The 23,185-nt window shown below is 33.0% G+C and overlaps 1 protein-coding gene across 5 annotated transcripts in view; it reads right to left on the bottom strand.

The window, feature by feature from the left end:
- LOC145296722 (mitogen-activated protein kinase kinase kinase 1-like) overlaps nt 1-23,185 on the bottom strand; it is a 445,857-nt gene that overhangs the window by 141,762 nt on the left and 280,910 nt on the right. For 2 of the 5 annotated variants that reach the window (XM_080142721.1, XM_080142719.1), the window contains exon 2: nt 8,279-8,326. The exons of the other annotated variants lie outside the window; for them this stretch is intronic. In XM_080142721.1, coding sequence (XP_079998847.1) covers nt 8,279-8,326 — 48 coding nt within the window. The remainder of the gene's footprint in view (nt 1-8,278; nt 8,327-23,185) is intronic. 5 annotated transcript variants of the gene reach the window in all.

Raw genomic sequence — 23,185 nt, 5'->3', positions numbered from 1 at the left:
AAACACGAGGAACCTAAACAGAAACCTACATCGAAACGTAGGTCAATTGCACAGGTTCCTCATAATGTTTATATAATTTTGTTATATACAGGGTGTCTCAAAAAAATGTACTCACACTTTAACCCTTGCTAACATGCTGTCTTTTTTTGTGTTGCAGGTGTGAGGTGTGAACCACAGCATGGCAGGAAATCAACTTAGCTTGGAAGAGAGGAAGTTTGTCCTGAAATTTTATTGGAAGACAGAAAACGCCATTGAAGTGCAAAGACGATTCAGAAGGGAATTCGCAAAACCACCACCAACGCGCCGGACCATTGCACGTATCAAAGAGAAATTTGAAGCAGGTGGAACCGTCCAGAACGTCAACAAGAAACATCTGGACGACCTCGGACATCCACGAGCCCTGGAAAAGAAGAGCAGGTGCAGGAAACACTCTTTCGATCACCACAGAAATCAGTTCGACAAACTGCTCGGGAAACCCACATCTCAAAAGATAGCATCCATCGCATCATGAAGCGTCTGCACTGGAAATGCTACATTCCAACATTAATTCATGCTCTCAACGAAGACGATCCTGACCGGAGAGTCGAATTCTGTGAATGGTACCTGGCAAAATGTGCAGAAGATGCAGGGTTTCCCCACAAAATTGTGTGGAGCGATGAGGCAACCTTTAAATTAAATGGCACCATTAATCGCCATAATTGCACGTACTGGGGTCCTATAAATCCTCATGTAACACTTGAACACCATGTAAACTTGCCAGGAGTAACAGTGTGGGATATCCGCACTGGGCATCATTTTTTATTAACGGAACTGTCACTGGTGACAGATACCTTAACTTGCTTCAGGAGTGTGTTGGTCCTCAAATTTCGAACATGATTCTTTAATCACATTTATCTTCTGTATTCGAAGCTATTCCATTTCACTGTATGTTCATAAATAAAGGATTTCTCGTCATTCGAAGTGTGGGTACATTTTTTGAGACACCCTGTATATGTGTGTGTGTGTGTGTGTGTGTGTGTGTGTGTGTGTGTGTGTGTGTGATTGTTTGCTGGGTCAATCGTTTTCTGGAATAATACCATTCAAAAGATGCAATACACATTTGCATGGATCAGATGTCCATGAGGAATTTTATGAATCGATATTTGATTTTAATAACTGCAGTCTCCATTTTTTTTTTAATTGGCTCTTATTAAAAAGTTGATTTAATTTAAGTTTGGATTGGCCATCTAATCACTAGCGCTAGGACAACATCATATTTTTTTTATTGTTTTAACTCTCGAGTGTGTACACGTTGATATCTTATGTGTTTCTGATGTGGTTCTCGGTTGATTAACTGTGTCGGATATACACTCGAGAGTCAAAACAATGAAAAAACTATTCTATTGTCCTAGCCCTAGTGATCGCTCCACATTGTGTGCAAATTTAAGAGTGGTTTTAAATAAAATATCGGTTGAATGGAAGAAAAAAAAAAGCCAAGAAACAAGAGACTTTACGTGAAATGCGATTTTTACTTATGATCAATTCCCCCCTTGCAAAACTTTTGCAAAAAAAAATACTCGTCTAACTACAACCGCTATCAACAATTTCCCTCACTGTCTATGCCTAAATCTAAATGCAGAGTCCATGAAAAAAGCTCCTTTCCTAGAACTGCCCGCCTGCGGAACTCTATTTCGCTGGCCTGCTTTTCAGCTGACTACAATGTGGTCATTTTCAAGTCCAATGCAAACAAATTCTTGTTGAGCCATTCCCTTAAATAATCCAATTATACCCAATTTGTTACCACTAACGATTACTTTAATATTGTCCCATTAATACCCGTACATTTATTAACCTTTATCCTCGAGTGGCCTTCGGGCCTTAAGTGGCGATCTCCTTGTAAAAAAAAAAAAAAAAAAAAAAAAAAAAAAAAGCACCGACTTTTACCAACTTTATGAATTTGTAATTGAATTCTGATAAAATTTGAGTTCACCATGGCCAATTACATAGTGTGCAAGTGTTCCTGTTCCACTTTCAACAAGAAAATGATTCTAAGCTCAAAGAAAAAGCTAACTTTAAAATGGTTGGCTCAACACTAAGTCGAGCTGTTTCCGTGGTAAGGTTCATCTCCTAACCTGAATCCACTAATAGAAAATATAAGATGAAGGTTAAACGATCAAATCTTAGAGAGGAGATGGGCCCCAAAATATTGATTATTTGAAAGTAGTTTTCAAAACGAGTGGGTGAAGATAAAAAGAAAAAAAAGAAGAAACAAAAACAAATACTTGTGAAGTAGTAAAAAAACAAACAAACAAAAAAACAGTCTTCACTCCAAAGATGTGTTCAATGACAAACCAAGGTCGTCTATCCAACTAAGAATTAAAATCAGAAATCAATGTGTCAGGACACTTTTCTACTTTCAATTTTGATTCTTTTTTATTTGATTTTAAAACAAGTTAAAAATCAAAACAAAAAAACAAAACAAAAACATGTTGGTTATTAAAGTCTACAGGTCAATAGCAACCAAATGTGACGTCAGGACTTTACACTAGTTCTACATATCAAAAAAAGAAAAAAAAGAATGCTATATTATTTCGATATTTTTTTTTTTAAGTAACTTGGCAAAATATTTTGATTTTTGTGGTAAAAAAAAAATGATTTAAAAAATCCTATTTTTCACTTAAATATGAAAATAAAGTCATTTTTTGTTGTTTCAAATAGTAATTTACAGAAATATAAATCTATATATCTATAAAAGTGAAATTGTCTGCATGTCTGTGTGTACATTTTCCTACCAAATTACTCTGTCAATTTTCAGTCTACAGACTCGAAATTTGACATAAGGGGTATTGAGATTTGGGAAAATCTTTTCAATCGGGGTTCGGCCAGAAATTTGGCCGTCATGGGGTCAACGTTACATTGATTTGACTTTTGAAAACTCTACCAAACTCATCCACCAATTTTGGGACTAAACACTTGAACTTTTAGATCTAGGTTCCTTGGATATGGATCAAACTTTTTTTAACTTGATTTGAGCCCAAAACAATCAATGTTAAGGGGTCAAAATTAAAAAGAAATTTACCTCTCAGCCAATTTTTGGTTTAAACATTTGAAATTTTACATAAAGTGTATTCAGACATAGGGCAAGATTTTTAAATCGGTTTTTGGTCGATAATTTGGCTACCAATGGTTTAAAGTTCAAAAGATTTTACTTTTGCAGTCTCTAGCAAACTATTCACCAAATTTTGGGTCCAAACATTTGAAATTTTACATAAAGGGTATTCAGACATGCAGCAAGCTTTTTAAATTAGTTTTTGGGCGAAAATTTGGCTGCCAAGAGGTCAAAAGTTGAAAGAGTGGACCTTTGCAGACTATACCAAAACTCCTCCACCAATTTTGAGTCTAAACACTTGAAATTTTAGATGTAGGTTACCTGGACATTAGTCAAACTTTTTAATATATATATATATATATATATATATATATATATATAGTAAGTTATAAAATATATATGGCAATTAAGCTTAATTGGCACATATATTTTATAACTTACTACCTAGCTCTACCTACGTATTGAGCACTGTTGAAGTAAATACTTTAAAGTTTACGCATAAATTTATACTCTCGTATATTAATTTATTTGACTAAATCAAGCAATCATATATATATATATAATATATATATATATATATATATTTATATGCATACATAAAGTTATGAACAGTACATAGGGCCCAAGCAAAGCTGGGCTGAACTGCTAGTATATAGAAAGTAGATCTGGCATTTGGCTAAGATCACAGTGTAGTATATGTTCTAATGCTACACTTAAATGAATTCGTCCTTAGTCTGACTAAGAACCATCTGGCTTTTAGCCCAATTTAGAGATTGATTTGCTTGTTTTCGGTTCCCATCAAGCCGGAAAATAGTAGGCGGTCTACCATTCAGTTGAAAGGTCTTACTGACATCTGTTTGTACTTTTTGTTTTTTCCCCACCCCACGCCAATGAAATGATTTTAATAAAAAAAGATTTATTTTTGTTCATATTTATTTGATAAAAATAGAAAATAAAAAAATAAATAAAAAATCGATTAGTAAGCGGACCCCTAGAGTGAATGTAGTATTATGGTGATCGAAGGTTCTAGCTAGGAAAATGATAGATACAACATATAAGATACAGTGACAAGGATGCCCCCCTCTTCAACACTTTGAAATGGCTTAGTGCCTAATTTATTTTTGTATGTTTTCAGAATTAAATAAAATTTCCTCCAGTGTAGTATCTGTTCTTATGCTACATTTAAGTTAATTTGTCCTTAGTCAATATACAAAGGCAATCTTTATTTTTGCCTACTTCCAGAGTGCTCCTTTTTGAGGAGCTGGCTTTCCCCTCACATTAAAAACGACCTTGTGTCACATCATATTTCTCTAGTGAGAAAGGAAATAAATAGCAATAGTACTTAACAAATAATAAAATCGGTGTTTTTCTACTATATTAATAAAGTAAAGTCGATTTTCTCTTGTAAATTCAGTGATATAGGATTATAAACACAGACTCTATATATAATTCCAATATGATCATACCAATAATTGATGTATGTTACCGGAACATTGTCAAGTGTCAACTTGACGATTAGGTTTTGATCCCAGCTTGAAGCACTTGCTTGTCTAGCCACACATGAACTGTAAACAACGAAAACCGTACTGTCTGTGGATTACTATATATATATATATATATATATATAGATATATATATATATATATATATATATATATCGATACGGCCTCCGCTAATCGAGCCAGAGATGTCTCGTGTTGCGGGGTTCGAATCGTTCGACTGGTAGTAATCGTGACACCCTGCACTGAAGAATCCCGAAAGGATGAAACACTAGTGTCTGTAGGTATTTAATTATTATAGTAAAAAAATAATTATATATATATATATTTTTATTACCGTTTTATCCGTTTTAGTTACACATGTTTCTGCTACCGGATCGTATTCATGATCCAGCAAAGCAACTTCATCAGACTTGAACAGAAGACTTCTGAATACGATCCAGTAAACATGTGTAACTAAAACAGATAAAACAGTAATAAAAATATATATTTGCTCAGCAATAGTATTGAGCACTTTCTTCAGGTTTTTACTAATTACCAGTTTTGCTATATATATAAAGTACATTCAAAGATAAAAAACACCGTATAAAAACAACACTAGCGAATAAATACTGGGAACTCAAAGAAAGCGGACATTCGCCGGTAGTCGAATGGAAAATAATAAGACAAGCTACCACGTGCAGACATTTAGACGACCCATGTAAATTATGCCTCCATGAAAAATTTGCTATCCTGTACTTAAAGAATCTCAAAATCTATTAAACTGTAGACGAGAAATAGCAAACAACTGTGTTCACAAAATAAAACTTATTCTAGGATAGCGATACAAAATAGCTTTAAAACTAACAATAACAATAGAAAACAAACAAATAAATAAATTAAATAAGCATGAATATACATAAACGATCACACATGTATGTATATATATATATATATATATATGTGCATGTATGTGTGTACACATAGGTATATTTATATATATATAAAAAAAAAAGGAAGGAAAAGATCTACCTTAAATCACTAACCTAGTTCTAAAACAAATCCTTTGTTCGATAAAATGCATGCCCATTGGCTGATAGGAAGTGGCGCGGTAGATACTAGAAAGCTGATTGGCTAACTAGAAATCCTCAACATATATAAAAACAAGAAGCAACCACAGAATTCGTGCATAAGCCTGACAAATCCTATAGTGGATGAAACGCAGAATATTCAGTGTAGCTTAATCGCCATATATATTTTATAAATTACTATATATATATATATATATATATATATATATTGTGTGGTGTTAGTGGGAAAGAACTTCAGTAAAGTGTATGATTATAAAGAAGAAATTCAATATAAGAGCATAATATTTACTTTAAAATTTTACAGAAGGTCAGAAAAACATCGATACCATCGGTTTCAAATCCAATTAAGAGACCAGGTTATGGTAGAAAATTATTGGATTCTCTTCAGTCTCTATTTATATCTGTTCTTCTCGGAAACAGCGACCGCATGTTGTTATTTTTAGATCGCAAATTATTTATTAATTTCTAACCTTCTGTAAAATTTTAAAATATAGAATAATTTTTGTCTTTATTGTAACTTTATTATTTATGATTACCAATTCCCATATTGTGTTAAAGTCTATATACTAGGTTTTCTTAGTAGTGAAATTACTGGAACAAAAACACCAGCAGAAAGTTTATTTTGTTTGTTTTAATAAAATAAAATAAAATTAAAAAAAACAAAAACAAAGTTATTCTTTTTCTGATAATTTTGGTTATTGGGTGTGGTGAAAATAATCCGGTGTATTTTGAATTAGCACCGGTGTAAAAGTGCTGACGTCATATTTAGTTGTAAATGGCTGTAAATAAAGCGAAGGCAAAACCGAATGTTGTAATCCGCACAAAAGAACTGTTTCGAAGTTCAGTTCTAAGACAATCAAGTATAACACACTGATCGCATAAATTAAACATTTTAGCATGCAATGCACTTCTCAAGGCAAACGTAATACATGAAATAAAACAGGTTCTTCAAGAAGTCATCTATTTAAAAATTTTAATAGCATCAAAACTAGTAGCGAGACGATTCCAACACTTTTCCCGATTCCGATATAATTACTGATTCTGATTCTTTTTAAATCTCTAAATATATATTGCTATAGAGTTGTTTATTTATTTATTTATTTTTAATTTTCAGATTACCTTTAAACCCTATGTATTCTGTACATATTTTCGTGTGGATGGCGGGATGATGAGGGGGGGATGCTGATGTATAGATTTTAATTTTACTGGTAGTTTTAAAATCAATAAATATTTATTATTTTCTTATTAGTACCAACAATGGAAAATTAAGTTTTAAATAAGAAACAAACAGGTGCTTGTACACTTATTGAACTGTGCTATTTTTCAATAGTATTTTCAAGTTAAATTAAAGTTTTACAATATCTTTTTTTTTTTTAAATTAAATTGCTAGGTGAAAGTACAGAATAGTTACAAAACAGTCTCCTCTCCCCAGGTTAAGAATGGCTTTCTAAATAATAACTTTATTATTTCAGCACGGTTCAATAACTATCAACAAATTAAAACAATTAAAAGAATCGTTTTTAGCATTGGAAAATAGGCACAGATTTTCCGATTCCGATACCACAAAAAAAAAAAAATATTGATCAATTTAAGTCATTGAAAAAAAAAAAAACTCTGGAAATTCAAGAAAATTTGATGCAATCATTTCTGAGCCATTTGCAGAAATGTGTGGCAAGTGCATGACATTCGGTTGAATGACATTCATTTTTAATATACACTAGCAAGGAGACCTTACGTTGCCCGGGATTGAATGATGATCAATGAATGTTTCACACTCCCATATTTTTATTGTCATCGAAATCGGTGAAATCACTCATTTTTCAATCAAATTGATTGATTGCCTGCTCTAGTTGGGAACCCATCGCAGTGCACCGGGAGGAAGCTTCACATGCTTTCTTGCAATACATAGTAGTGTACATTGCACTGTAGAGAACCTATTGTTTATTTTATAAAAAATAGTTTAATATAATAGCTTGAATTTAAATTTAAAATGCAAAAGTCAAGTATCAGGTTTCAATTGTGCTCTAAATAGAAATATTCATTTTGAACATGCCCAGTCATATCAAAGAACCTAGTGAACGGTTTGTGTGATTATAAAACTTCTTAAATGCACTGGTCATGTTAGGCTGTGTAAGGTGTTAACTTGATTAAAAATCGCATGTTTCTTCCTTCATAGGAATTATTTCAATTATCGATTATCGATGCTTATTGAAGTCATTCCGATAAAAAAAAACCAAAAACAATCTAAGAACACTGCCAGGTACATAAAGTTTGTGTGAAATTTCAATAAAAATCGGCCCAGCCGTTTTCGAGTCCATAGGAAACGACCTCACCCAGGCACACAGAGGCAAAGTTCCTTTGATATAATAGTAAAGATAGAGATATTGTTCACTGCATATAAGTTTTGTTATCAAAAATAGTTTAGAAATTAAAATTTTAAAAATAGATGATGACTTTTTGAAGAGTTTGCGTATTTATTTAGTGTTAAGTGAATGACTTAATTGAATTAAAAAAATAATAATAATAACAAAAACGATAAAGCAAAATATATATATATATTGTTGATAAAAAGCTTTTAACCACAAGCCGAGAGCAGACATTAAAACCACACACATGAGTACCTTAGAATTCGTAGGATGTCCAATCCATGATTCCTTTGCCATATGATCCTGAAAAAAGTGAACCCTTGAGTTTAGAATATAGAAAGACAGCAAGAAAATGACGCTTTTTCACAATCAACAATTTCATTATATCCAAATATGTATTTTATTTACTTAGTAATGAAAATACATATTTGGATATAAGTTTCTCTCACAAAACAAGGGGAGATAATCCCAGCTGTAAAAGCAAAATTCGGTACTTGTACAGTTTAATAAAGACATTAAAAAGTGAAAATATCGAAAAAAAAAAAAAGAAAAAGTTTATATTGTACGTATCTGTTATAGAATGAAGTTCTCCATAAAAAAAAAATTTCACTTAATTTCATCAGGTATTTTTTTTCTTAGAGCGAAAAAACAATTTGTTATAATACCGAGCAAAAGGTTCGATTTTTAGGAAGAAAAGCTAGTATTAAAGATGGGGAGGAAGTGTCGGCGCTTTAAACTGAATTATCTCCCCGTGGAGTGTTAAAAAAATTCAAAGATGGCTACCTTAAATATGCTGTCATAAAAACGTGTTTTTCCGCTGTAAAAAAACAAAAACAAAAAAAAAACTACTTAATCAAATTAAGTGAAATTTTTTTTCGGAGATCTTCAGTCCAAAACGAATACGTACAATATAACTTTTTTTCGATATTTTCAATTTTTAATATCTTGATTAAACTGTAAAAGTACCCAACATTCTATATTTCGTAAATGAGATTTAATTTTTTGTGGCTATTAGAACAGTGTTAATACTATTACTGTTTTGTTGTTAGTTTTGTATCTGGTCTTTATAAGTCTTTGAATTCGAGTTCTGCGTGTGTTTCGTTTTCATGTATGAATTGAAGTTTATTTTTCAGGGTATTATTTACGAAGGATGGGAACAATGCAGAAAAAACAGAATGGCAAAAGAAAATATATTTAGTTTATGACTCTTCAAAATATCTATTTTTCGAAAGATCTTTCACATATCAAATCAGTAAATATGGGACTCACTAATAAATATCAATTAAAAATTATCCAGAATGATAACTAGGGGGTGAGCCTCCTCATCAAAAAAAAAAAAAAAAAAATTGAAGCAGAATTTAACTGCCCCTCTGAAGATAGGAACACAGACTAAACATAGCAGAAACGAGTGTTTATATGGAACACAGATCTTTATAAAACAAAACAATGACACCAAATTTATTTTGGTAGCACAATCAGCCAACAAATTTTAACCAAATTTAAAACGTTTGTTGGAAATTAGAAAATTTGTCATCATGTGTATCATTGGTCCAGAAACAATTTTCAGTGTATAACATAATAAACATGAAGACTTTAAACAAGCAAAAAATCCTTACAAATGTATCATGTCATCTTGTCAAAAATTAAAATTTACGATAATGGAAACAATAATTATTATTTAGGGGTTTTCCAAAAGTAATGCCTCCTATTTTTTGTATTCCATCTGAACAGATCAGAGGGGAATTCAAATTACATTGTTATGATGACTGAACTTATGCATTCATAACCAGAAAGTTTCATCTCTCTGCTGTAGATATTGACGGTATGAGAAGAATGACATGAGGGTGCGTCAGAAGCAGAGATGTGCGTCATTGAATTCCTGGCAAAAGTACATTGAGAATGGTGGTAACTATGTAGAAAAATATATTCTGGACCACAAAAGGTTTCTTGTTTTAATGGTACTACTCCCGTCTTCATACCTCTTCAATTTTTAGAGTTTAAAAAACAAAAAAATAGGAAGCTTTACATTTGGAATGATCCTTGTAGATCAAAGTTAAACAAAATTAACACGGAAATGCAACTGACTCTTTATATAAAATTCATTTCAACAGCTAACACACTGTATCTTCATAATATTTCTTTTAATTGTAAATCCATTACAAAACAAAAAAAAAAAACTCATACTTGAATCATAGAAAAACGAACCGTAACAGAATTTGCTAACAGGGTAAAAATTTAATTTACCAATGTGTTCAATTAGGATTTTTTTTCTTCTGAAAGACAACTTGAAACCTTATATTAAGCCCACCATATTGACAAGTGGCCCATATTCTTTAAGATGGGTCTTTTTTTATATGCACAAAGACACACGATAATTATTCGATCAAGCCAGCCTAAACATTGGGCAAAATCACATTATCCCCTGAAAAAACATATAAAACGATATAGAAGGACTACTGTTCATCCATTTTAACAGTTAACACATTGAATTTCGTAATATGATTCATAGTACATTAAATATCAAACATTTTTATTTTAATAGTAAATCAATAAAGGGCAACTTCGATTTGTACCTTGTCAAAGCAGACAGAAACACAATTTGATAATAGAGCAAAAGTTTAATTTAGTAAAGTTTTCAATACAGCATAATACTGTTTAACACACCAGTTCCTGTTAGATCACCAAAGTTAAGCAACATTGAACCTGGTCAGTACTGAAATGGGTGACCATTTGGAAACACCAGGTGCTGTATGTGCTCTCTGCTTATCTCGGCATTGTTTTCAGTCGCCTTGGACTTAGCCTTGCCACTACAATAAAGCAGTGCGGATTCAGAAGAAATGTGGTTTGTGATTGAGTAACCCTTGCTTTACAAAATTACATGTACAGTCACTCTCATAACCCTAACCCTCACCCTCACAGACAGTATCCATCCATCATGACGGTGGTGATGAAAGTTTTCGACTTGGATTTTATTTGTGCAAGATAACACTCCCTACATTCTCTGTGGAACTCTGTTCCAGTGGTCTACTTTCCAGCTGACTACAATATTGTCGTCTTCAAGTCCAACATAAACAAATTAACCTAATAGGTCCTGAACTATCAACTAAACTCCAACCTGTCTCACTGCCGAAATATGGCATCCTTGTGCCTGTTTTATAAATATTTTAATGACAAGTGCTCTAACAAACTTTTATTTTTTTTTTACAAAAGAGTCACCACTTATCAAAGCCCCAAGGCCACTCGAGGATAACGGTTAATAAGTGTACAATGGTCAAAGGGAACATGTCATAGTAATCGTTAGTAGTGGAAATTTGATAAATTGGATTACTTAAGGAGAACGGCTCACCAAGAATTTGTTCATGTTGGACTTGAAAACAACCATGTCAGTTGGAAAGCAGGAAAATGGAACAATGTTTCACAGGCATGCAGCTCCAAGAAGTCCGGTTCATGGAAGATATGTATAGGTTTAGGCACAGATAAAGAGTAGGGAAAATTATTGATAGTGGTTTCAGTTAGATGAGAGTTTTTCATGAAGGTGAGAACAGGGGGGGGGAGTATAGATTGGATCTCAGACAGGCACTTGTCATGAAAATAACGATAAAGCAGAAACAGGCTCACGATGACTCTTCTGTGGGAAAAAGGTTGCAGAGAAGAGAAAAGGGCATCACCCACTAGGCTATGAAACTTATTTTGAACTGTCAAGGCAGGATAAGCTGCTTCTAGCAGTTCCTGCCCAGATGTGGCAACAGTACTCCATCCTTGGGCATATTCGGCTCTTATACAGGTAGAGAATTGCATCAGCAGTGAGATATCTACTGAAACGGTAGAACGATCCCACCATTTTTCCAGCAGACTTGGCAACAGATTTGATGTACATGTTCCGTCTCAGATCAGGAGTAAAGGTCAGGCCTAGAAGCTTGTCAAAACATGGAGCCTCCTCAAAATGAGAGCCATTCATTTTGATTAATGTCAAACGACGATCAGAGTGTTGATGATAGAAAGATAGAAGCTTGATTTTAGATGCATTAAAATTACCCAGCGATTTCTTTCCCCATTGCACCACGTGATCAAAATCAGAGGAGTAAGAATCAGAGAGAACTTAGTCGTTTACGGCCTTTGAAGTGTTGCCAGAGATGGTAGTGTCGTCAGCATAAATGTCTATGAATGATCTTTGGATGTGATTTGAGAGATCATTGATGTAGATCAGGAAGAGAGTTGGGCCCAAGATGGACTCCTGAGGAACTTCAGCATTAATAATGTGAGCTTTTGATTTCTGCTCATCAATCACTACTCTTATGAACCTATCAGACAGAAATGATTTAATAATTGAAAAGACATTTCCGGCTATACCGTAGCTTTTGTAGAGTAGACCTTTGTGCCATACCGTAAAGGCCTTTGATACGTCGAGCGATATAACTGTTACCATATCTGCTGTAGAGCTAACAGAATAGAAACCATATTGCATGTGCTGAGGTGGTTGACTACTTCCTATTTAACACAGATTGCACCAACTTACTCATGACGCACAGGAGACCGATTGGTCTGTATTGAGAGGAAGATAAATGATCGCCTGAATTTTTAAATACGGGACATACTAATGAGGTTTACCAGGCTGTTGGGAAGCAATTTCTTTGAAGAAAACACCTTTGTAAGTATGGGAGCTAGTTCTAGTTGAAGCTTTTTGAGCACTATAATAGGAATGCCGTCAGGGCCAGTTGCTTTACTGGAATCAAGGTTTTTAATTAGCTTGGCAACATCACGCACAGATATTTGTATGTCGCATAGCATATTTTCGCATACAGGAGGAAATACGGGGGAGTTTTTGGCAAAGAGTTTCGCTTCGTCTGATGCTGACGAGATTACCTCAGGTCCATTGATGATGGTTGAGATAGAGCACATGTTCCTATTCAGGACCCTCTTTGTTATTTGCCAAAATTGGTGGGAACTAAGCTGCTGCTCAGCTACTTTGGACTTGGTGGACTGTGCATACAATTCTCTCGCATTCTTTATTACTCTTTTATAGTGTCTGCTGGCAGTCCTGAAGGCAGCTTTAGTCTCAGTACATCTATTATGTTAGAAGCAATGGAAATAGCGATTTCTGTACACAATGGCAGCAGCACATTCTAGAGAACCACAGCTGGCTGGCTTCAAGCATTAGTATCCCCACCCCTCTCAACAACAATACTCTCGATAAACTCGACAAGCAGCAAAATCCCACCCCTACACTGTAGAGATCCCTAGATGCCATAAAGCCTTCTACTCAAATAGTTTCTTCCTTCGGACTGCTGCACTTTGGAATTCCCTCCTAGACCCTTGCTTCCCTGACTGTACTGACATGCAGAAGTTCAAGTGTAATGCTACCCAACTCCATAAATAATATCCCTGCAAATCTGGTCCCAAATATTGCCACCCAAATTCTGGTGAAGACTAGTGGTCGCTGCCAACAAGAACTCAATGATAATGAAAATTCATCTACAAATGTTATCGAAAGAGGTAGGGTATACTGGAAATCTGAGATGTGTTGTTGCTCAGACTCGAGAGAACACCATAGGTTTTTCTTTGATGATGACTTATGTGACTACTCCTCCTTGTGAGTAAATAAATAATAAATATTAATAATAATAATAATAATAATAATAATAATAATAATAACAACAACATTTAGATTGGAACCATGTAAAAAATTTCAATCACTTGAATTCTTTTAACCCTATATATTAAGTGGTTCTTTTTCTTTAAGATGAAACCCTTTTCATGTCAATTGACACAATATTGCACACACCAATCTCTCATGTATGATATCTTAGGATCTTGGCCAGATATCAATGCTACCAGTTATTATAGATGCCACAGGGCTGATGAAGAAGAACCTGAAGTCCTACCTAACTAATATTCCTGGTGAACCAAGTGCAAGAGAAATCCAGACAATTGCACTTAGGGGAACAACGAAGATACTAAAAAGAGCTCTAGGTTGGTTTCAATAAAAAGCAGAGCAATGTTGGCAGCTGGTTTGGCTGCCTCATACCACGCATAACAATCTTCAAAGAAAGAAAATTAAAAAGAAATAAATGAAAAAAAAAAAAAAACAGAAAAACACCAACGTTAAAAAATAAATCGCCTGTTACCGAAAACGCAACCTAACTTAAAGTAACATGAAACAGAATAGATTAATGACACAAGAGAAAGAATTGTATGTTTACAAAGAAAAAAATTTTTGTTAACATCTAGATTTTATCAAAATAACCCCAGAAAATAAGAGTAATCATAAGTTCAAAATGAAAGGAATTTCACTATAATTTACTCATTTTTCCTCACACTAAACTGGCTAGTTTGTGATACCTATTGGAATGAAGATTTTTTCTTTTCTTTTTTTACAAGAGAGTCACCATTTATCAAGGCCCAAAGGCCACTTGAGGATAAGGGTAAATGAGTTTACGGTGGTCACTGAGACAACGGTGTAGTCATCATTAGTGGCAAAAATTGGGTAGAATTTGATTATTTCAGGGGAAGACTCAACAAGAACTTGTTTACATTGGACTTGAAGAAGACCATTCCTGTAATGACGTGTTCCCTGTTGATTGTGGTATAATGCTGGTTCTATGCAGTTCTAGGAGATCCATCCTCCCATGCTCTGCTTTCTCTCTTTGAGAAGAGGTTACTTTACTGCTAATCGCCAGATGCGCCTCTGCCAGGGAATGCCGACGGGGCTACCCAGGCATCTTTTGCAGCGTCAAAGTACTCCTCTTCTGGAGTGCTGACTTTTCAATCTCACTTTCCGACTCTAATGTCACATTTCTCACGGTGGTAAACAAATACTGAGACAAACAATTTCGCATGCATTAAGTTGAAAAGCCACCAACATTAAAAAATAAATTGTCCGTCAGTGAAAATAGTAACCGCACTTGAAATAACCTAAGAACAAAATAAATAAATAAATAAAAATGCCACAAGAGAAAGAATTGTGCATTTATAAAGAGGAAAGATTAAATTTTGTTTACATCCAATTTTTATCAAAATAAATACTAGATAACAAACTCTCAATTACAATGGCTGAGGGGATTGAGAGATACTTGATTGAGATAGTCAACAGGTGAATCAGCCTGCAAGAAACAAGCAACAGGCAGGTGTACGTGAGGGAACGTTCTTCTGCGATGGACACCCTGGAAACAGGAATAAACAGCCCTAGTAATTTATGATGCAACCCATAACCGGTCAGAAATTTTGCACTTAACAAATTTATAAAGACTAACAGGACCTGTGGAAATTCCACAGCAGCATCTTACACATATAATATATTGCTGCTGGGCATTGTGTGGACGTTCAGCCTGGATGGAGCCCCCCACCCCCCACCCCCACCCCGTGACATTGTTGTAGCCTTTTTGTTAAAACTGTAAAAGTATTTATGGGACTTGTGCACTTTTGTTACCGTGCTGAAATAATAACGTTATTAAATAGAAAGTCATTCTTAACATGGGTAGGTGAAGGAGTTTTGTAATTATTCTGTATTTTCACTAAAAAATTTAATAAAAAAAGATATCGTAAAACTTGAATTTAACTTGAAAATACAATTTAAAAAAAAAATAGCTCGAATACAACAGTGCATAAGCACCGTATTTATCTAAGTAATCTGGTTAATGCAGTGTCTGAATATATCTGGTTATTATGGTTTATCTCCAATATTCTTATAGGAGTTTGTGACATATTTCCATTGTATGGACGCCTGGTGCAAACGGAAACCCCCAGGATATCATGATACTACATTTAGACAGAACAGATACTACTCTTGGATCCCAAACCAAGAAGGTATAATTTAGTTTCACGTACGGGCCAAAATGACATCATTTTTTGTTTTTTTTTAATTTTTTTTTTTTACACTACGACTTTAGTGATCGGGAGATCCTATTTATTAAAAAGGAGGATAGAAGGTAATAATATATTATGAACATTAAATTAGTGTCTCTATATATTAATTTAATGTTCGTAGTATGTTATCACCTTTTGTCCGCGTTTTTAATAAATAGGATCTCCCAACTCAATAAATTATAATCTGGAAACCGCTACACACGTACGTACATTAAAGGTCCTACGGTATTAATACATAGATTTTTACTCATTCATTCATCCAAAGTCAGCTCTCACTATGAAGAAAAAAAATCCAAGTTGACGAATCAGACAAGATCACCATGTGAAGAATTCAGAGTTCAGATAAAACTACTAGATGATCAGGATATCCAACAATATTATTAAACATCTGTAAGCTTTTTATCACATGACCATCTTGTAATATCTCTCTATATAAAGATTAGCTATGTGTTTATATATACTCCTATAATTTTTTTGGAGGGGGGGGGTTGTATATTGATATTCATATTAAAAACCCTTTTTTTTCTATTTATTTAAAGAGAAAATACAACTTTGTTATATCATAATAATAATAATACTAATAATAATAATAATAATAACAATAATAATAATCATAATAATAATAATAATCATAATAATAATAATTATAATAATAATAATAATAATCATAATAATCATAATAATAATCATAATTATAATAATAATAATAATCATCATAATAATAATAATCATAATAATAATAATCATAATAATAATAATAATAATCATAATAATCATAATAATAATAATAATCATAATAATAATAATAATAATCATCATAATAATCATTATAATAATAATCATCATCATAATAATAATCATCATCATAATCATAATAGTCATCATAATAATCATAATAATAATAATAATAATAATCATAATAATAATCATAATAATAATAATAATCATAATAATAATCATCATAATAATCATTATAATAATAATCATCATCATAATAATAATCATAATAATAATCATAATAATCATCATAATAATCATCATAATAATAATATCAATCATAATAATAATCATAATAATAATAATCATAATAATAATCATCATAATAATCATAATAATAATCATAATAATAATAATAATAATAATCATAATAATAATAATCATTATAATAATCATCATAATAATCATTATAATAATAATCATCATCATAATAATAATCATAATAATAATAATAATCATCATCATAATAATAATCATAATAATAATAATAATCATCATCATAATAATAATCATAATAATAATAATAATAATAATCATAATAATAATAATAATACGGCTAATAATAATAACAATACTTCTACTACTACCACTAATTGTAATACTGCTAATAATAATAACAATGATACTGCTAATAATAATAATAATAATAATAATAATAATAATCATCATCATCATAATAATCATAATAATAATCATAATAATAATAATAATAATCATAATAATAATAATCATTATAATAATCATCATAATAATCATTATAATAATCATCATCATCATAATAATAATCATAATAATAATAATCATCATAATAATCATTATAATAACAATCATCATCATAATAATCATAATAATCTTCATAATAATCATAATAATAATAATAATAATAAATGATCATTGTTGTAATGATGTAAAAAAGAAACTCTTGGACAGATGACTTCTCCTATTAGTATAGATATACTAGAAGATGTACTCGGCGTTGCCCGGTGTTAAACGTAACGTTACATTCCTTAAAAAAAAAAATAATGTAAAGAAAAAAATGGAAAGAAACTGAGACGTGTGCATGCAAGTATTATGTTTTTTTCTAAACAGTTCTTGTAAGTAAAAAAAAAAAAAAAAAAAAAAATACTCAAGCTGAGATCGAAATCAAAACCTAAAGACAGTGAGTCACGTACGATAAACATCAGACCAACTGAACACAATCTCCAAAAGGTGTTTTCAGGCCTTCTTACTCTTAACATAATTAAATGATTAGCGCATGCATAGTTATGAAACAGTTAGCAAACAGATAAAAATCTGATGACCCCCCGCCCTCCACATACCAATTTAAAAATTTTGATCCCTTAGCAGCCCTTTTTTTTTTGGATGAAAATCGATTAAAAAGTTTTCCACATGTCTGAATATCCTATATACCAAATTTCAGGTCTGTAGATAAAAAATTTGTTAAGAAATATCCTCACACACACACACACACACACACACACACACACACACACCCTTTATAGATATACTAGCAGGCCACCTGGCGTTGCTCGGTCGTAAAATATGCATAAATATTATATTTTAATTTATGCAGAATTCTTATTTATTAAAAACAGAAATACCGTAAGTATTAAACGTAATGTTAAATTAAAAAAAATAATAATAATAAAAAAAAAAATAACAGAAAGAAACTAAGACATGTGCATGCAAGTATTACGTTTTTTCTAAACAGTTCATTTCTTGTAAGTAAATAAAAAATACTCGAGCTGAGATCGAAATCAAAACCTAAAGACAGTGAGTCAAGTACGATAACTATTAGGCCAGCTTGACACGATCTTTAAATGCGTTTTCAAACCTACTTAACATAAGAACGCTGTCATGTTTCTTGACCATGCATGCACAGTCGTGAAACAGTTGGCAAGCATAAAAATATGGTGACCTCTCACGTACCAATTTACTAATTTAAACCCCTTTGCAGCCCTTTGTTTAGAACGGAAACCGATTATAAAGTTTTGCAGATGTCTGAAGATCCTATATAACAAATTTCAAGCCTGTAGATCGGAAATTCTTTGAGCATATAGGTTGAGAAGTGTCCCCACACACACACACACATTCTCACTTTTATAGATATAATAAAATAGATAATAGACAAACGTCTCTTCTATTAATATAGATACATAATGAACAGACAGACATCTCTCTTGTTAATAAATACTAGTGACAAGAACATTTAACATGATTAGAAAAGACAACAAATGGCATAGTAGAAACTGTTAGAACAAAGGAATAAGGACATTGACCCCCCAGGAATGATGGTGTAAAACAGTCGTGCATTACATTCACTCAACGGACCTTTTCTCGTTATTCAATGAACACATGTAGACGTGTGCTACTTATCATTATAGAAACACAGTTCTCTCTTAATACTGCCAGGACAGCTTTAACATCATGACAGAACTATGGTTGCACTTGCGAGAACAATTCAATTGCAATCTTTGATTCATCTATAATATAAATCTCACCTGTCTGTTTAAATGTATGTATGTATGTATGTATGTATGTATGTATGTATGTATGTATGTATGTATGTATGCCTAAAACTTTCAACAAAAGCGACAGATTTTCACGAGATTGGTATTGTTTTGAAGATCGACCCTTCGGACGACAAATATCGAAAAATTAGCTAAAAACATCAATTCCTTCACCCTCAACTAGTCACTTTTCTCCAGGGAGGGGTCGCTTTTTTGGACGATGTTTTCAAAAGTCATTCCCTCTTTTCGATTGACTAGCCTTAATTTAAACCTTTGCCACTTCCAGTTTGGCGATGAATGCAATGGCAAAGATGTCACTTTTTTTTTCATGTTCTTTTCCTCCTTCGCGGTACGTGTTCGAGCCTGCCTGCCTATTACCAATTTTTTTTTTTTTTTTTTGCTCAACACACACCTCAAAACACCTGGGCAACGCCGGGCACACAGACTAGTTAAAAATTATAACTTAATAGATTGTGACAGGCATAAAAAGCTAAAATACTTGTTCAGTTTTTTTTTTGTTTATATATATGTATATATATATATATATATATATATATATATATATATATATTATTTGAATTCTTTCCCTTATTTATGACTTTACCATGTGTGTGTGTGTGTGTGTGTGTGTGTGTGTGTTGAGCTATTTTTGTTATTTTTTCTTGTAATAAGTGTATTCAGTATAAGTTAATTCTCCTGGGAGTTTATTTTTTATGGAAGAAAGGCCTCCCTTCTAGTAAAAGTCTTCCTAAAAAATGTTAAAATATAAAACTCCCAGGGGAAGTAACTCATACTGAATGCAATTATTGGCAGAAAAAAAATAACAAAAGACTTAACATAAATTTAAGGTGATAAAATAGCATGTAATTTCAGCCAACCATAGGCTCTGTGGTTGCGAGATTGAACCTTCGTATAGTCAACCGTGCTGATAAGCCATAGATACAGTGAAACACGCGTCAGTGGATAATTATTTTACCTATAATAATGAAGTGTATAGAATATTCTTTGTTTACTTTACGGTTATGCCCACATTTGGCATTTGTAGGTGTTTAATTTCTTTTAATTCTCATGTTATTAATGCTGGCCCAGAGGTAATGTCCTAGCCAATGGAGTCAAAGATGACTTTGTAACTGGGTTTGAATCTCTCGACTGGTGATAATCATCACCTCCTACACTGATGATTGCAAAAAGAGATTTACCTCAGAAAGAAATTTAAAGAATATGACATTTATACTAACCTAGTTAACACATTACATTGGTAAATAAATATGTACCTGAAAATAATACTGTCATTTGATATGTTACCCTTATCTCGCATATAAATATATATCTTTTGCTGAAAGAAATTACCACTTGCTGGTCATGTATAAAGACTACAAGAACTCTATTAGATGGTTAAAAATCTTCTGTTTTTTTTTTTTATGGAACTCGCTCCAGACATGGCATAACAAATTTGATGCAAGGAATTAAAAAAAATACAACAATGTCAAAAACTAATCAAGATAGGTGTTAGAGGGAATAGATTCCGACCCAGAAAACAGCAATTCTTTCCTCTTTGTCAGAAACATCACTCATTGAAGGTGAGAACTAAAGGACAAAATAAGGAAAGTGGGAGTTACAAGGTAGCTGAAAGTAAACCCAACTCCCTTTATTAGATACTAGCGAGGGGTACCCGGCGTTGCCCGGGTGTTTGGAGGTGTGTGTGGAAACTCCAGGAGTGGGGGGGGGGTAAAAAAAAACCCGGACCTTTGAGGAAAAGTTGTAAATTAAAGTGTGAAGAAAAAAAAAAAAAAAAAAAAAAAAACGTGCGACGTTAACCATTGCCCCACCGCCAGATGCTAACGGAAACACGTTTGAATTTATTTAATTACTTGGATTTGGCAGGTGCCCGTTTTAATGAGGTCAAGTTTGACTGCGGGGATAGTATTTCATTTACTGCGGGAACGCTTCCCAACATGTTATAGGAAAAAGACTAACCCACATGCGGCGAGCGACAAATGTTGAATATTTATCTTCCCAAAATCAAGAAAATTAAATAGACAGGCGAGCTTCGTTGTTAACTGTGAGATATTACGATTTATATGTGATATAAAAAGTTTTAAAAAGTTGTTAGGCAAGCGACCGTTTCTCTGTAAAAAGCCTTTTGTAGACATACAGAAAAAGTGAACGCACATACATACATACATACATACATTTTCGCTTTTATATTTATAGAAAACACTGCATATGTAAAGTCGAACTGATACTTACTGGCATAAGAACTCTATAATAGATTATCCATTCACAAACTAGCAGCCAATCAGAACTCAAAGAACGGACTTGTCCATCTAAGCATAAATGGAACATCTAAGCCTTCTTATAACTCATGGGCTTCTGTCTCAGTTTGTTTAATTGAACTCAACTGGTTAGATGGCAGAACTGACTACTAAATTCAGTAGCATGAACCACGATATTAATTGCCTATATATATATATATATATATATATATATATATATATATATATATATATTATCTTATATTGATATATTTTATCTTATAGAGATATATTTTGCTAGTTCTCACAATATGCATCTAGTTTGTATGAAGTACTGGAAAAGACATAGCGTGACCTTTTATTCCATTAGATAAAAAGTGGGACTTTGTCCTTCCTTCACCTCTTTCTATATATAACAAGTACATGTGTGTGTGTGTGTGTGTGTGTGTGTGTGTGTGTGTGTGTGTGTGTGTGTGTGCATGCAAGTCTGTGTATGAGTATATGTAAAACGTGTGTGTTCGTATATGTGCATAAATATGTATGTGCAAACATGTCAGAGTGTGTGCAAATATGTGTATGCGTGAGCAAGTTTACATGTAAATGTGCATGTATGTGTATAAGCCTGTATGTGATTGCCGCAGTGTGTTAAGTATGTGCTTATCTCCTTCCCACGGCAGAAAGGTGTGACACAAGGTCAAGAAAGTGGAGTTTGAAGAGCCAGTGCCCTAGAGGGAAAGCACTCTGGCCTGAAAAAAAAATTTGTGTGTGACCTCATGAGCATTCCTCAGTAGGGGTCCCTCAGGTGATTACCAATAAACTAACTCTTGCTTAAAGGATGAGAAGGCAAAGCCTAGGAGTATGGACCTTTTAGGACTGCACAGGACCATATAGACCATATCTCAGTCAACAGAGAACAAGCTATCTCAACAATGGCCTAGTGACTTTGGGGACTTTGCGGCCGAGGGAAAACCTCCATGCCATTTAAGCTCATCTTAAATATGAGTATGACTGCAATATTGTATAGGTGTGCAAGTATGAGTTTGTACAAGTGTGTGTGTGTGTTAATATAAATGTGTATCATTTGTATCCTTTGATCCTCACATTCCACAAGAAACGTTTCTGACAAAGAAGGAATAATTGCTGTTTTCTGGGCCAGAATCTACCCATCTATCTTATTGTTGACTAGTTCTTTTACCCTGAAAGTAGTATATTTTTAAAGCTCATTACATCAAATGGCTTCACACCTTGTCTGGAGTGATTTACATGGAAAAAGAAAAGGTATGTGTGTGTATAGGAGCATGTGACTGTGAATGCATATATGAGCTGAGCCTGTCTCAGAGCAATGCAACGAAAGCATACTACATGGGCCCTGCAAGCATGGGGCCTTACACAGGACTTTAACTGTGCGTTTAAAAACGTTGTCAGTTTAAAAAAAATTATTAGTCTATAAAATATTTATATTAAATATAAATTTATTGAATCGAATCTACTGAATAATGTTCTAAATTGTAATTTTTTGTTGGTTTTATTTTTGAAATCTTTTTTATGTATGTATGCCTCCTTTTATGCTGGCCTGTAAAATTCTTTAATAATCTGTATCATCTATATATATAAAAGGTAAAACGGCCACGCACGTTTTTGTATGTCCAAGAAGGGCTTTTTTTCGGAGGAGGAGGGGGGGTTCGACGACGTTACATTTATTTAGAACTTTCCTTATACTTCCTAGATTATAATATCTACGATTTGTGAACGGACGT

This window comes from Euprymna scolopes, chromosome 17 (assembly GCF_053919585.1).
Source record: "Euprymna scolopes isolate OS-2025 chromosome 17, ASM5391958v1, whole genome shotgun sequence".
Classification (NCBI taxonomy): domain Eukaryota; kingdom Metazoa; phylum Mollusca; class Cephalopoda; order Sepiida; family Sepiolidae; genus Euprymna; species Euprymna scolopes.
This window is presented reverse-complemented; position numbering and strand designations above follow the sequence as displayed.